The 15,955-nt window shown below is 41.3% G+C and overlaps 1 protein-coding gene across 2 annotated transcripts in view; it reads left to right on the top strand.

Moving 5' to 3' along the window:
* Positions 1–15,955, top strand: part of KCNH1 (potassium voltage-gated channel subfamily H member 1) — a 409,184-nt gene that overhangs the window by 164,592 nt on the left and 228,637 nt on the right. For both annotated transcript variants that reach the window (XM_060130812.1, XM_060130802.1), the window contains exon 7: positions 14,087–14,516. In XM_060130812.1, the coding sequence (XP_059986795.1) occupies positions 14,087–14,516 (430 nt within the window). The remainder of the gene's footprint in view (positions 1–14,086; positions 14,517–15,955) is intronic.

Here is a 15,955-nt window from a genome sequence, read left to right as displayed (position 1 = left end):
TTTGCTCTGCCAGGCTCCCCAAACCTCAGGAACCTTTCCCACATCTAAACCCTCCTCGCCACCCTGGTGGAGGCCTCAAGGCCATACCCCACGTTCCTAGTGCTTGTCACGAGGCTGTACATTTGGGGGCTACTTTATAGCTTTTGGGGTCTTCTGGGGTCTTTTTGAAGCTTGGTTTTGGGTGAAGATGAGAATGAAGTGGATCATGTCTGGGGAAGGAGGGTGTCTTTTAAGCCGAATTAGATTGCATAGGGAATGATCTGCACCTCTCCTCTCCATGAATTAGTGTTATCACCTGTGGTCTGGAGGCCCAACCGAGTCTTCACATGTCGCTAGTTAAGATGATGCTTTCATAATATCAGTGTTGTTTCCTGTCAAGAGCTCTGGCCAGACAATGATTTGTGAACCGGTGCGCTACCTGGGCCCCAGTGCTGAAAACTCCTACAGACATGACCCTCCTGGAAGTCACTGGGATTTTCACCTGTGCCATTGATTTGACTTAAATTCTCTGATAATTTAAATCAGCCTAAAGCAGATTGAGGGCATGGCTGATTCTTCAGCAATATCAGACTTGCAGACACAACATAATTTTATTGCTTCCTTCATAGGAGAGAAAGTACAGTCTAGGCTACTTGGATTCATTTCACTTCCCTGCAAGAAGAAAACCTGAGATTACTATTCTGAGAAAGACAGAGTCATGGCTTGATAAAACCAGATTCTGTATACTATATCCTTTGGATTTTATTTGGCCAGTGATAAAGATTTCCATTTTTGGAGCCTCTAAAAACGAAAAGAGCCTGATGGTATAATATCACAACTAAATACATAGTTTATTTTATGGTTTGAATTGTAAACAGAAGGAAAGTGGATGGTTTTAAGCGAAATTTCTAAACTTCCTTCAGTGATTGTTTTCTAAGAAGACTGCAGATATGCCTTTTGGATACATTATTGGATTAAACGAATGGAAGGTTGCAAGCTATCCCATTTCTGGCTAAAAGCTCCCTTACACTTCCTAACCACATCCTTCCCCTGAATATGGTCCACAGACCTGTTAGGTGAACTAGAAACAAATTCCGTTTATGCACCACCCCCAGACTTGTGCTCTTTCAGTCTTTATAGTGGCAGCTAACTTGTGTTTGCTGCCACATTGCAGTCTGTGTTTTCAGGCTGTGTCATTTGCAGGCTGTATTCTTCTCTGTGGTCTGATCGTAGGCACTGTGAGGGCAGGGGATTGCGTCTGCCTTGGTTTTGTATCACTGGTAGCTCTGGGCTATGTCTTCTTGTACTAAGTTTTCAGGAAATGACTGAATCAAATTAAATGAGACTAAAGTAAAATGTTGAAGCAATGAAAGGGAAGCAAGTTATATTTAAGCTTCAGGGAGTAACCTCCAATAAGATCTGGTAAGCCAGTTTATTCCATTATGCAGTTAAAATGGACCTGCAGTTCTCAGAGTGGTGGGATCGTCATGGAACATTTATTCTTGAAGTCATCTCTATTTTAAAGATAACAAACAAACCAAGCTTTGTTAATAAAGTAGTAAATCCTTATAGTAGACCTCTAGACTTACTACTGTCACTTCTCCTTGGAGGAAGTCTCAGGGTGAGTTTCCATTCAACAAACACTTATTGAACATCTGCAAGGTGCTAGAACTCAAAAGATGGGAAATTAAAGGTGGAGTCTTTAGAGCAGAGGGTTAAAAGCATACTCTTGGGAGTCAGTTGGTCAGCATTCAGATTGCAGCTCTGCTACTTTCTACCTGTGTGATTCTGGACAAACGATTCTATCGGTTTCTTCATCTGTAAATTGGATATATAATATACCTAATTCACAGGATCAAGAGGTTTAAATGAGATAATGCTTGTAAAGCCCTTACTGTGTTTGGCACTTAGTAAGTACTCAATAAATTGCTATTTTCATTAAATTAAAATAATTAACTGTTACTCTCATGGAAGGTGTGTTTCCTGATCTCAGGGGCCTGCCAACCTAATATAAAGACCATGTGACCCTCCTACCCCGGAACATGTGGTCCTTGCTGCTCCGTCTGGAGCATGCTTCCCTTAGATGCTCTGGTGGCTCAAATTCTCATCTCCACTAACTGTTACGTAAATGCCAAGATCTCAGTGAAGTTTTCCTTCACAGCCGTATTTAACACTGAGTGTCACCCCCTCTTCCTGGCACTCCTTATTTTCATTTCCTGCTAGTTTTTCATCTTATTGTCATAACATATAACATACCATTTATTTTACTTATTTTGCTTATTGTCTGTCTTTCCCGATTGAATGAAAGTGCCCGAAGGGTGAGGATATTGGTCTAGTTCATCACTGATCTATTATCAGTGTTTGAAACCATGTTTGCCTCATACTATAGGCGCTCAGTAAGTATTTGTTGGAAGAATGAATCAAGGACCAGTCACGGGAATCTAGTGCAGGGCATGTTGAACTCTGCCTTTGGGTATCAGGAAAGGCATCATGGGAGAGATGACTGTGTTATGTGTTAGACTAGCAGTTCTCAACCTTTCTCCCACTAAGACCCTGTGTTAGTCAGGGACCTACAGAGAAACAACCAGTAGGATGTATATATATTATAAATATATAAAAATAAATCTTATCACTATCTATGATCAGGATTATTGGCTTATGGTGATTATGGAGCTGAGAAGCCCCATAATCCACCATTTGCAAGCTGGAGACCCAGGAGACGTGGTTAACGTCTAGTCTGAGTGCAGGAGAAGACTGATATCCCAGCTTGAAAGCAGTCAGAGAGCATGAATTCTCCCTTATGCGACTTTTAGTTCAATTCAGGCCTCCAGTGGATTGGACGAGGCCTGCCCACACTGGGGAGAGTGATCCGCTTTACTCAGTCTGTTGATTCATCTCACTCCAGAATCACCCTCACAGACACACCCAGAATAATGTTTAACCAAATATCTGGGCACCGTGTGTCCCAGTCAAGTGGACACATACAGTTAACCGTCATGGACACTCAGTGGATTATGTTCCTGAATATGATATCAGATCCACAGTTTCTAGGATGCCACCGTGCCTATACTCCTTTTTCTGCGGGTCAAAAAAGCAAATTAGAATTCAAACAAGAGAGTAATACTATTATTGGGATACATTTGAGTTCACTCTAATATTTATTTTAAAAGGTGAACTACTTTTAAACTTGATACAGTCACAATTTTAGTAATAAATATGTGAGTCATCCTACCACTGGGGTATTGAGAAATGTCCTTAAGGATGGGTAAGGGTTTGCCAGGCAGACAACCAGGGTTGAGTCTGAAGGAACAGCACGTGTGAAGGCATGAGGGCATAGTGTGATTGTGGAATCACAAATAATTTGATATGATTAAAGCAGAGGATGCCTGGGAGGGAAGCAGTGAACGATGAAGCTGTCCAAGACCAAATTACAAAGGCATTTTTTTTTTTGCTCAACGAATGGAATTTTATTCAGAAGACAATGAAAGCCATTGAATGGTTCTAAGCAGGGTTGGGTCATATTTTAAAACTTGTATTTAATTATTCTTATAATTTAAGTTTTAAAATTTTTGGATAAACAAAAATTCACATGGTATAACATTCAAAAGGATATTACAATGAAGAATCTCCCTTCCTGGGACCATCAGTGTTTCTAGTATCTTATGTATAGTTCCATAGATATTATGTGTACAGACAAGAAAATATTTTTCTGTTTTTATCCAAATGGCAGCAAATTATGCATTGGAATACTGATATGCCTTAACATCACCCTTGTAAAAAGAACATTCAATTAGAAGTTTGCATAGCTAAGATGAAGACATCTAGTTTTTCACTTGGGAGACTGTATACCTTGGGCACATTCTCCAGGCTGGGGAATAGGAGCTGGGCTGAGGGTTAGACATGTCAGACTGAGGAAGCCATGGGGTATGCCAGTGACATGCCCACAGGGGTCTTAAGGTCAGGAGAAATGTCTGGTTTGGAAAGATGGATTTATAGGTAGTTAGTATATAGATGGTGGTTAAAGCCACATTAATGGATGCAGCTGCCCAGGGAAAGGGGTACATTGCGAAGAGAAGAAGGCCAAGAGCAATGCTTTGGGGAATTATTGTTATAAAGCAGAAACTAACACACCATTGTAAAGCAATTATACTCCAATGAAGATGTTAAAAAAAAAAAACGTGTTGTGGGAACTAAGGGAGGCAAGTCCATCCCACATTGTGGTAGTAGTCAGGGTTCAAGTCTGGCTAATGTAAGGAGGAAAAAGTTTATTCAGTTATGACACAGGATAACCACTTTTGGATTGGGCTTTTTTATTCCTTATGTTGTTTGTGAATATACCTATATGGTTGCCTGTTGTTGTGATCATGCTTTGCCACTGTTGCATAGGATTCCATAGTGTAAACATTTAACTATTAATTTATTCCAATGTGTATTACAATATGAGTGATTTTCAGTTTGTGTCTATTGAGAATAACACTGGTATATAAATTCTAGAACTTGAGGAGAAAAAAAAGGATGTTAGGTACAGAAAACATTTGGAGGCTATGCTGCTAGGGACAATGCCCCAGATCATATAGCAGAGCTGGTCCAGTGAACATACCACTGCTGTTGATACTGGACATGGACTCGAAATGTGCAGTGCTGACAGCACATCAGTGGACCCTGGGTATCAATTCCAGAATTGCTCCTGCTGCCTCTGGAAACTGGGTGATGCTGCCATGCTCTTGCAAAAGGGGTCCTGCACACTTCCTCCATTGGATACCATCCAGCAACTGGGGTGGGTGTCTCTGATGGGCAGGTTCTAGGTCATGTGCTTGCCCATTAGCTGCAAAGGAAGCTGCAGAGGAAGGTTTATGGTGTCCTCAACTTCTGGGTGGGAGGTGAGCTCTATTTTGTAAGATGGTGATTCCCCAAACATAGGCAGACAGTGTAGACCCTGTGTGGCCATGAAGAATGTCACATGCCCATTACAGGTATCAAATGCTGAAGGTATGACAATTAGAAGGTGACTGGTGACCTTTGAGACAGTAGAGTCTGGGAAGTGGTGCGAGTGGACATTTGAGTACAGTGGGTTGGGAAATGAGGAAACTGAGCCATTGTGTGTTGATTATGGTTTCAGGAAGAGAAGGAGAGTTAATATATCTGGAGAGTTGCATGGGACTAGAGATGGTAGTATGATTATAGTCAAGAGAAATGAGTCTGTGAAGGGGAGATTTCAAGACAAAGGACGGGAATAGAGGGAAGGGTGAATGGTTGATGGGATGATGTTCCTGGGTGGGTGAGGAGTGAGTTTTGGTCCAGTGTGGAAGGATGGTGCAAATGCTCATGCTCGTGTTTGTGAAGGTGGAATGTAGATGAGAATTGATACTCGTGGCCTCTGCTCTCTCTCTGAATGGGGAGATAATGTTGGCTGAGAATAAGAAGGCACAGGTCAGGTGGGATCTTGAGGAGAGTAGTGAAGGTTTGGAATAGCTGTTGATGGGAATGGGAGAGGGGGTTGCTCGATGGAAGAGGAGAAGGATGGGTGAGAAACATCTGGGGACTTAGCTGAGAATGGAAATGATAGCCCAGTCCCTGCGCTGCTGGGTTTGGCAGGGCAAATGGGGCGGGAGGGCAAGGAGAGAGATTGTGAGGGTTGGAGGAGGGTACTTGAAGTGATGTAACAGGGTCGAGTATGATGCGAAAGGAGGTGAAATCTGGAGACAGCTGATGGTTGGGGAAAAAAAGATGGTGGTAGAGATATGAAAGAGAAGCCCAAGAGCAAGTTGGATGTGATAAAGGAGAAAGTGGGAGGAATGGAAGTGTGTAGTCATTGTGTTGAATGCTGGTGTGTAAGATTTCAGAGATGGAGCGGTTCCCAGTGATGACCAGGTCCGGAGGGTGGGGGGGGTTGAAGGTCACTGGGAGTAGAGAGACTGGAGTGTTGAATGATTTTTCCCCATGAACATTAAAGTTTCCCATGCTGATAGCAGGAGATGGGCTGGCAGCCAGGTGATGAAAGGGAGGGACAGAGAAGTTGATAAATAGGATAATTAATAAAAGATGAAGCCCACGTTCTGGCATATTTGTAAGCATTCAATAGATGTTAACTATCAATAATCAGATGACAGTAATGAGGAGGTGGTATTGCTGGATGGCATGAATCTTAAAGAAGGCGAGAAGGCGAGTTTCTTTCTCTTTTTTTTGAGTGTCAAACAACTCTTATCGGGAAGATGCAAGTGTGGCGTTTGAAACTCCCTACTCCTAACTCCAGGATGGGGAAAAGCAAGGTGCTTGGGAGAGCCAGTTTCAACTAAAGCAGGAAGGTGGTGGGAACAATCCATGAAAATCCTGAGGCTGGGAATTTCTCTATGCATGAGGATAGGTTCTAGAGGACTCTGAGGAAGCATATGAAGGAGACCTTTAGCTGGAGGAGGATGTGGGAGAAGAGTAATTTTGAGTAATGTGAGGTTGAAAGCCATCAAAAAAAATAGAGTGAACCTGCAGAATTTCCTATGGATGCTATATGTCACCACACAGACTTGGAAGCCTGGGGAAACTTTTCAGGAACCCGAAAGACTGAGTTGTTCTTTTCAATAACACTTTGTCATCAGTCTGTGACAGTGTTATTTTCATGTGTACGACAGGAAAAAAAAAAAAGCAGAATATTGATGAATATGGCTAGTTGAGGCAAGGTATAGCCCAAGTTAACGAAATAATTTGGGTAAGTAGGCAAAACTTGATAGTTCACACACAAATGAATCTGATAATTACCAAATGTCCATTTCAATCTGAATAACATCAAGATCACTACAATTGAGGTAATTGAGATTTCAGAAGGCTTCCTTCCAGTCGTACTTGTTGGCCTTCAATGGTGAGGCTCACCAGCCCAGGTTCTCACTGTCCTACAGCCATGTGGACTCAACTTGAAATCCTTGTTTCTTCATAACTTTAAGGTTTTGATAAAGAACTCTCTGGAACTATCTAAATGTGAGGCAGGACTTCTGATATAAGAAGTCCCTGGGAAAATGTGATTCTCTACCATAGGGTGCTGTCATATTTTTAGCGTACTAAAATTTTTAAAAAGTTTGGAATATTCTATTTATCTAATCCACTGAACTTCAGGCAAATAAGGCAAAAAAAGCAAATTAATAGCTTGAAATGCTTTTAAACAGCTAGAATTCCAACTGTTAGTGCAATAAGAGGGAACTGATGCAAAACCGTGTAATAGAGCATCTGTGTATATACAGATAACACAGTGAGGAAGTGCTTATTTTATATTGTTCCAGAAGCTGGTTAAAATGAGAAAGAATTCTCTCATAAGCCAAACTCTTCAATTTAGTTTAGAAAACATTTGAGACCCTCTCTGAGAAGGTGCTGGTTTTAAACCTTGTATAGATATATTAGTTTCCTAGGGCTGCTGTGACAAATTACCACGAACTGGGTGGCTTGATACAGCAGAAATTTATTTTCTCACAGTTCTGGAGGCTAGACATCTAAAATCAAGGTGTCAGCTAGGCCATCCTCTCTTTGAAGGCTCTAGAAGAGAATCTGTTCCATGCCTTTCTCTTAGCTTCTGGTGTTGCTGGTAATCCTTGGCATTCCTTGGCTTGAAGACATATCACTCCAACCTCTGCATTCATAGTCACACGTGTCTTTCTGTGTTTGTCTTATAAGGACACCTGTCATACTGGATTCTGGGTCCACCATATTCCAATATGACCTCATCTTAACTAACTATACCTGCACTTGTGGCCCCATTTCCACATAAGGTTACGTTCTGGGGAAGACTTGAATTGGGGAAGGAACACTATTCAACCCAATATAAGAAGCTTCTAAAATGAATAACAAATGGCTTCTACCTTCAGGAAGATGTAGTTCTGATGTAGTTGGGGAACCGGGTATAGGAAACTTTAATGCAAAGTGATAGATACAGAATACCGTGGACACATGGAGGGGTGAGGGATCGGTTGTGACTCCGGGAAGTCTGTAGGGTGGAGGTAGTGGCAGACCTGAACTGAAGGATAACTAGTGTACCAGCTGGCAGAAATTGGGGACCTGGGCATTCTGGGCTGAGGGAGCAGGCACAGAGATGCCAGTATGCATCCACTGTCTGGGATGCTTGTGTTGTCTGGAGTATATGGCCAGAGGATAGCACAGCCTTTGGGTAGTAGTTGCATGTGATGTGGTGGCCACTGGGAAGGGATGGAGAAGGGAAGAAGGATGAAGTGCGGATGGAGTGTAAGGGAGATGTGAAAGGTGATGGGACCCAGTTGTTCATCTGTGTGAATGCCTGCCACAGAATGGGATCTTCAAGAGGTACGGGAGAGTTCGAGGAGAGGCTGAATGACCATTCCTTAAGGGAGCTCTAGAAGACTTTGCTGGGCTCAGAGGAGCTGGACTAGATGATTTCTATGCTCCCTCTCGGCTCTCAAGTTCTGTGACTATTAGGTAGAAGTATCTCTTCACTAATCATATTAGTTATTAGGCTTTTGCTAATAACTAATTAGTTATTATCTCTCATTAGTTATTAGGCTTTTGCTTCCTCTCTCCTTTCTTTCTATCAAGCATCCTCCACATGCCAGGCACTGAAGATGCAATAGTGAGCAAGAAGACAAAGACAGCACCATTTTAATCTCTTCCCTGTAGCATTAGCACACGGAGTACATAGTCGGTTCTCCATAAGTGTTGCTTTGGGTTGAATATGAGTGAGGAAAAAATGACGAGGCAGTCATTTCGCCCTGGGTAATAAGTTCTCCTTCAGAGTAGAACTGCTTTGAAAGATGATTTCAGGAAACTCCTTATGAGGAGGTGGCGAATAAGTGGCTGCTTATATGTGTTTGATTTCTGAGTCATCAAAAAGGCTCCTTTGCCTCCCAGAATATCTCCTTCCAGGCTGTGGGTGTTTTTAATTCCACTATTGGAAGCTGGTTTCCCTCTGATAAAATGCAAATACTCTGTGGAGAGAGGATATCCATTTACCCTCATCCGTCTTTTACACCTTAATATGAGGATTTTCTCATGGCAGATTTTTGAGAAAAGCACATGGAGGGTAAAGGGGAGCCAGGGGATGAATACTGGACATGCCAACGGTAAACTTCGTCATAGTTAGCAGTTTGGATGAACCGACCCTGGGGATGTAGTCCCTTGGCCTAGAAAAACCCATTATTATCTGTTTGCAGGTGTATGTTGGGCCAGAAATGATTATTTCTCTTGTGAGTTTTATGGCTACAAAACTGTTATTTGGTTTTTTTTTAATTTTTATTTTATTTTTGGCTGAGTTAGGTCTTTGTTGCTGCACGCGGGCTTTCTCTAGTTGTGGCGAGTGGGGGGCTACTCTGCGTTGTGGTGCGCGGGCTTCTCTTGTTGCAGAGCATGGGAATCTAGGTGTGCGGGCTTCAGTAGTTGTGGCACATGGGCCCAGCAGTTGGGGCTCGCATGCTCTAGAGCTCAGGCTCCGTAGTTGTGGTGCATGGGCTTAGTTGCTTTGCGGCATGTGGGATCTTTCTGGACCAGGGATCGAACCCATGTCCCCTGCATTGGCAGGCGGATGCTTCTTTTTTTTTTTTTTTTAGCAGTACGCGGGCCTCTCACTGTTGTGGCCTCTTCCATTGCGGAGCACAGGCTCCGGATGTGCAGGCTCAGCGGCCATGGCTCACGGGCCCAGCCACTCTGAGGCATGTGGGATCTTCCCAGACCGGGGCACGAACCCGTGTCCCCTGCATCAGCAGGTGGACTCTCAACCACTGCACCACCAGGGAAGCCTGCAGGTGGATTCTTAATCACTGTGCCACTAGGGAAGTCCCCGTTTGTTTGTTCTTTTTTTAAAGGGCAATAAATCCTACCTCCTTCACCCCTACCTCAGTGAAATAATTTGTGGTAACCTGATCTGTGGTTTTTATTGCCAAGGCTATGCTCCATATGGTTTTAAGTGTTCATTTGTCAGAGACAGCTAATGATAGCTGCTGTAACAAATATCCCCCAAAGTTTCAGTGGCTTACTTCAGAGGTTCCTTTTTTTATTGACATCACAATAAGTTTCAAGATGATTTGGGGGGGAGGGGGTGTTCCACATAGTCTTCCAGGTACCCCGGGCCCTTCCATGCTGTACATCCACCATCTTCAGTACTTGGCCTCAAGGAACACATGCCAGGGAAAAGAAAAAGCTTGTAGAGAAAGCACACTTAATTTTTAGCTGTCTTGGCTTGGAAGTGACACTCATTTCACCTCACATTCCACTGGCCAGAACTAGTTCCAGAGACCCACCCAGATGGAAAGAGGCTGGGAAATGTGGTTAGCTATGTGCCCAGGAGAAGAAAGCAGCCTTGGTGAGCCTCTGACACAGACTCACTAGAAAGCATTTACACGTTTTCCTTCAGTCTGTGACGTATCCTAACCCTTGGGGGTTGTCATTAAGGGTATGGAGGACAAAAGAGAATAGCAGTGACCTGGAAACTGTCCAGTCCTTAGGATAGTGAAAAGTCATTCATTCTACCTGGTGAAGGGCATCATTCTGCTGCTGGATTTTTGCTACGTAAGGGAGACCGAAGTCTTAGTTCAAAGAAATGTCTTTATGCCATTTGCTTGTTTGTTTGCTTTTTAATAGAAGTAGGAAAAGTTTAATGGAAATCTCCTTTCCCTACACCTTGGAATCACTTTGGAATAGGAGTTTTGAGGTTTTGAATGTTACAGCTTCTGTAATATGTTTCAGTTCCCTTTGGAGATAAAAGTACGTGAGCATTTGGAGAAGATGTAGAGCTCTTCCAGTCCACCTCCCACTTTGTCTAGACAAGAGAACTAAGAGGTAGCTGCATTGTCCACATTCACATAGGAAGTTAGTGGCTTACCTGGGTGTCAGATGCCATTTTACAGATTTCTACACTGGTATTCCTGCCCCTACCACAGTGCTATTCCCTAGAGAACTACTATTCGGAGAATAGGCCTGTCCCGGTGGGACTGGAAGGAGGAGGCTTGACCAGGTGAAATCAGTCTTCTTCTGGCTCTGAGATTCTTTGATTGACTGTGATTAAGTACATTGTGTCTGATTGTATCCCTGACCTGAGGGAAGTGATGTAGCCTTCCAAGAATTTGTAACTTTCCTGAGAAAACAGAATCTCAGTTCTTTATTCTTCTCAGCTGTTTCTTTATTTTTATCTTAAAAACTATTTTTTTGTAATTGTAAAGTAAATACATATAAGCGTAACAAAAATATATACAAATATAACAAAAATTGCCTGTAATTCCATAACTTGACAGTGCACCAGTAACCACTGTTAAAGTTTTATGTTTTTCCATGTGTGTTTCCTGTTTTTCAACACATAAATATTTGTATATGTATGCACAATATAATTAGAGTGAAATATACAATATGAAATAAATATGCAACTCTTAAAATATTTCATTACTTAATATGAAATGTTACACAACCCTTAATATTATATTATTTATTTATTTATTTTTAACATCTTTATTGGAGTATAATTGCTTTACAATGGTGTGTTAGTTTCTGCTTTATAACAAACTGAATCAGCTATACATATACATATTGCCCCATATCTCCTCCATCTTGCGTCTCCCTCCCTCCCACCCGCCCTATCCCACCCCTCTAGGTGGTCACAAAGCACTGAGCTGATCTCCCTGTGCTATGCGGCTGCTTCCCACAAGATATCTATTTTACATTTAGTAGTGTATATATGTCCATGCCACTCTCTCACTTTGTCCCAGCTTACCCTTCCCCCTCCCTGTATCCTCAAGTCCATTCTCTAGTAGGTCTGCATCTTTATTCCCATCTTGCCCCTAGGTTCCTCATGACCATTTTTTCTTCTTCTTTTTTTTTTTTTATAGATTCCATATATATGTGTTAGCATACGGTATTTGTTTTACTCTTTCTGACTTACTTCACTCTGTATGACAGTCTCTGGGTCCATCCACATCACTACAAATACCTCAGTTTCATTCCTTTTTATGGCTGAGTAATATTCCATTGTATATATGTGCCACATCTTCTTTATCCATTCATCTGTTGATGGACACTTAGGTTGCTTCCATGTCCTGGCTATTGTAAATAGAGCTGCAGTGAACATTTTGGTACATGACTCTTTTTGAATTATGGTTTTCTCAGGGTATAGCCCAGTAGTGGGGTTGCTGGGTCGTATGATAGTTCTATTTTTAATTTTTTAAGGAACATCCATACTGTTCTCCATAGTGACTGTATCAATTTACATTCCCACCAACAGTGCAAGAGGTGTGAGATGATATCTCATTGTAGTTTTGATTTGCATTTCTCTAATGATTAATGATGTTGAGCATTCTTTCATGTGTCTGTTGGCAATCTGAATATCTTCTTTGGAGAAATGTCTATTTAGGTCTTCTGCCTATTTTTGGATTGGGTTGTTTGTTTTTTTTTAGTATTGAGCTGCATGAGCTGCTTGTAAATTTTGGAGATAAATCCTTTGTCAGTTGCTTCATTTGCAAATATTTTCTCCCATTCTGAGGGTTGTCTTTTCGTCTTGTTTATGGTTTCCTTTGCTATGCAAAAGCTTTTAAGTTTCATTAGGTCCCATTTGTTTATTTTTGATTTTATTTCCATTTCTCTAGGAGGTGGGTCAGAAAGGATCTTACTGTGATTTATGTCATAGAGTGTTCTGCCTATGTTTTCCTCTAAGTGTTTGATGGTGTCTGGCCTTACATTTAGGTCTTTAATCCATTTTGAGTCTATTTTTCTGTGTGGTGTTAGGGAGTATTCTAATTTCATTCTTTTACATGTAGCTGTCCAGTTTTCCCAGCACCACTTATTGAAGAGGCTGTGTTTTTTCCACTGTATATTCTTGCCTCCTTTATCAAAGATAAGGTGACCATAGGTGCGTGGGTTTATCTCTGGACTTTCTATCCTATTTCATTGATCTATATTTCTGTTTATGTGCCAGTACCATACTGTCTTGATTACTGTAGCTTTGTAGTATAGTCTGAAGTCAGGGAGCCTGATTCCTTCAGCTCTGTTTTTCTTTCTCAAGATTGCTTTGGCTATTCGGGGTGTTTTGTGTTTCCATACACATTGTGAAATGTTTTTGTTCTAGTTCTGTGAAAAATGCCAGTGGTAGTTTGATAGGGATTGCATTGGATCTGTAGATTGCTTTGGGTAAGAGTCATTTTCACAATGTTGATTCTTCCAATCCAAGAACATGGTATATCTCTCCATTTATTTGTATCGTCTTTAATTTCTTTCATCAGTGTCTTATAATTTTCTGCATACAGGTCTTTTGTCTCCTTAGGTAGGTTTATTCCTAGATATTTTATTCTTTTTGTTGCAATGGTAAATGGGAGTGTTTCCTTAATTTCACTTTTGATTTTTCATCATTAGTGTATAGGAATGCTAGAGATTTCTGTGCATTAATTTTGCATCCTGCTACTTTACCAAATTCATTGATTAGCTCTAGAAGTTTTCTGGTAGCATCTTTAGGATTCTCTATGTATAGTATCATGTCATCTGCAAACAGTGACAGCTTTACTTCTTCTTTTCCAATTTGGATTCCTTTTATTTCCTTTTCTTCTCTGATTGCTGTGGCTCAAACTTCCCAAACTATGTTGAATAAGAGTGGTGAGAGTGGGCAACCTTGTCTTGTTCCTGGCCTTAGTGGAAATGGTTTCAGTTTTTCACCATTGAGGATGATGTGGCTGTGTGTTTGTCATATATGGCCTTTATTATGTTGAGGAAAGTTCCCTCTATGCCTACTTTCTGGAGGGCTTAATATTATTTTAAAATGAGTAATGATATGGAAAAATGCTCATATGTATTTGTATACTTACACACAGTATAATTAGAATAAAATTCCAATTTTATTTGTCTTATTTTTTTATTTGCTTTTTAAAGGAAGTAAAAAACGAAAAAAGCAAATGGAAATCTCCCTTCCATATACCTTGGAAAAACTTCTAATCTTATTTTGCATAAGTATACAAATATACATGAGCATTTCTCCATATTATGGCTTACTTTGAAACAATGTTTTTAAGGTTGCCTTTTATTGCATCTCAGGGAATACCTGTGCTGAAAGACCAGCCCTGGTGAGTGGAGGGAAGGAGTTGTTAGTATCATTGTTCTTGGCCCTGACCCTGTGCTCCTCTTCTTCCAGGGCATCAGCAGCCTGTTCAGCTCTCTGAAGGTTGTCCGGCTGCTCCGTCTGGGGCGAGTGGCCCGGAAGCTGGACCACTACATTGAATATGGAGCAGCCGTGCTGGTCCTGCTGGTGTGTGTGTTTGGGCTGGCTGCTCACTGGATGGCCTGCATCTGGTACAGCATCGGGGACTATGAGATCTTTGACGAGGACACGAAGACCATCCGCAACAACAGCTGGCTCTACCAGCTGGCAATGGACATTGGCACCCCTTACCAGTTTAACGGGTCCGGCTCAGGGAAATGGGAAGGGGGTCCCAGCAAGAATTCCGTGTACATCTCCTCGTTGTATTTCACCATGACCAGCCTCACCAGTGTGGGCTTTGGGAACATCGCCCCATCCACAGACATCGAGAAGATCTTTGCAGTGGCCATCATGATGATTGGTTGTAAGTATGCCAGTGGCTGGCGCAAGGGGCAGGGGATGTTATGTTTGTCCATCCTTTCTGTTAGCTGGAAATAGGATAATGGCTACAGTGCCAGCAGGACCAGGGTGGTATAGCTTAAAATAAGGGAGAGATTTTTTTTTTAAAGGCTGGCTTTATAGTTTTCCTGATAATTTAAGCAGTACATGTTTACTGCAAAGAAATTTAGAAAATACAAAAGAGCACAAAGTAGAAAATAATGACCAATCATACATAATTCTACTTCTTAGAGATAACTGCTATTACCTTTTGGTGTTACAGATTATTGTCTATCCATATCTGAACACACAGAAACAGATTTTTATAGTTAAAATGAGATCATGCTATACATCTTGGTAAACTCCTTGTTCATAGAGCAGTGAATTGTGGAAGCCTTTCCATGTCAATTTAAAGATAGCTCTAGATCTGCACTGTCCAATATGGTACTAGAAGAAGAAAGTATGAAAACAAAATCTGAAATATCTCACTAATAATCTTTTGTATTGATTATACAGTAATATTTTTGTTAGAGTGGGTTACATAAAATATTCTAACACAATAGTTTCATATATCTTTTTGCTTTTTTTAATGTGGCTCCTAGGAAAATTTTAAATCTTATTTCTGTTGGACAGTGCTTATCTAGATCAGCATTTTTGATGTCTGCTTGATGATTGAGAAATTTTCTAAATCCAAAAGAAAAAAAATCTACAAGAAAGAAAAAAGTCTCTGTTCAGTTGAAGTAATGGGTTTTTGGATTAACTTGACTGAAAAACAAACAACCCTAGTTCTTGAGGAAGGTACAGTTGGTCCTCTGTATGCATGGATTCTGCATCCTCAGATGTAACCAACCAGGGATTGAAAATATTAAAAAGAAAATTCCAGAAAGTTCCAAAAACTTGAATTTGTGGCACGCCGGCAACTGTTGGCATAGCATTTACATTGTATTTACGACTATTTACATAGCATTTACATTGCATTAGGTATTAAAAGTAATCTAGAGATCATTTAAAGTATATGGGACGATGTGTATAGGTTATATGCAAATACTATGCCATTTTATATAAGGGACTTAAATATCCGTGGGTTTTGGTATCTGCAAACCTATTCGTCCTGGAACCAATTCCCTGTGGACAGAGGGATGGCTGTACTTAATTTTCAAACACTTAACCATTGACCATTGTGTCGCTGTTGCTGTTGCCAAGTCTGGAAACAGCCTTGGGCTGGAAACAACAATGAACTCCCCTCACTAAAGGGAGACTTAGGGAGTACTGACTAGACCTAACTGGACTGGGGAAAGCACATGAACTTGAGTGGATTGACTCACTGTGAACCTGCCAGAGGCACCCTGTTGGTGCTTCCATGCCACATTGTGACGTGGGAGAGGACAGTCCTGTGCAGCATCAGTTTGGACGGTAGTCTGGTCA

Source organism: Lagenorhynchus albirostris, chromosome 2, assembly GCF_949774975.1.
Source record: "Lagenorhynchus albirostris chromosome 2, mLagAlb1.1, whole genome shotgun sequence".
NCBI lineage: Eukaryota > Metazoa > Chordata > Mammalia > Artiodactyla > Delphinidae > Lagenorhynchus > Lagenorhynchus albirostris.
The sequence above is the reverse complement of the archived record's forward strand: the minus strand, read 5'-3'. Positions and strand labels throughout refer to the sequence as shown.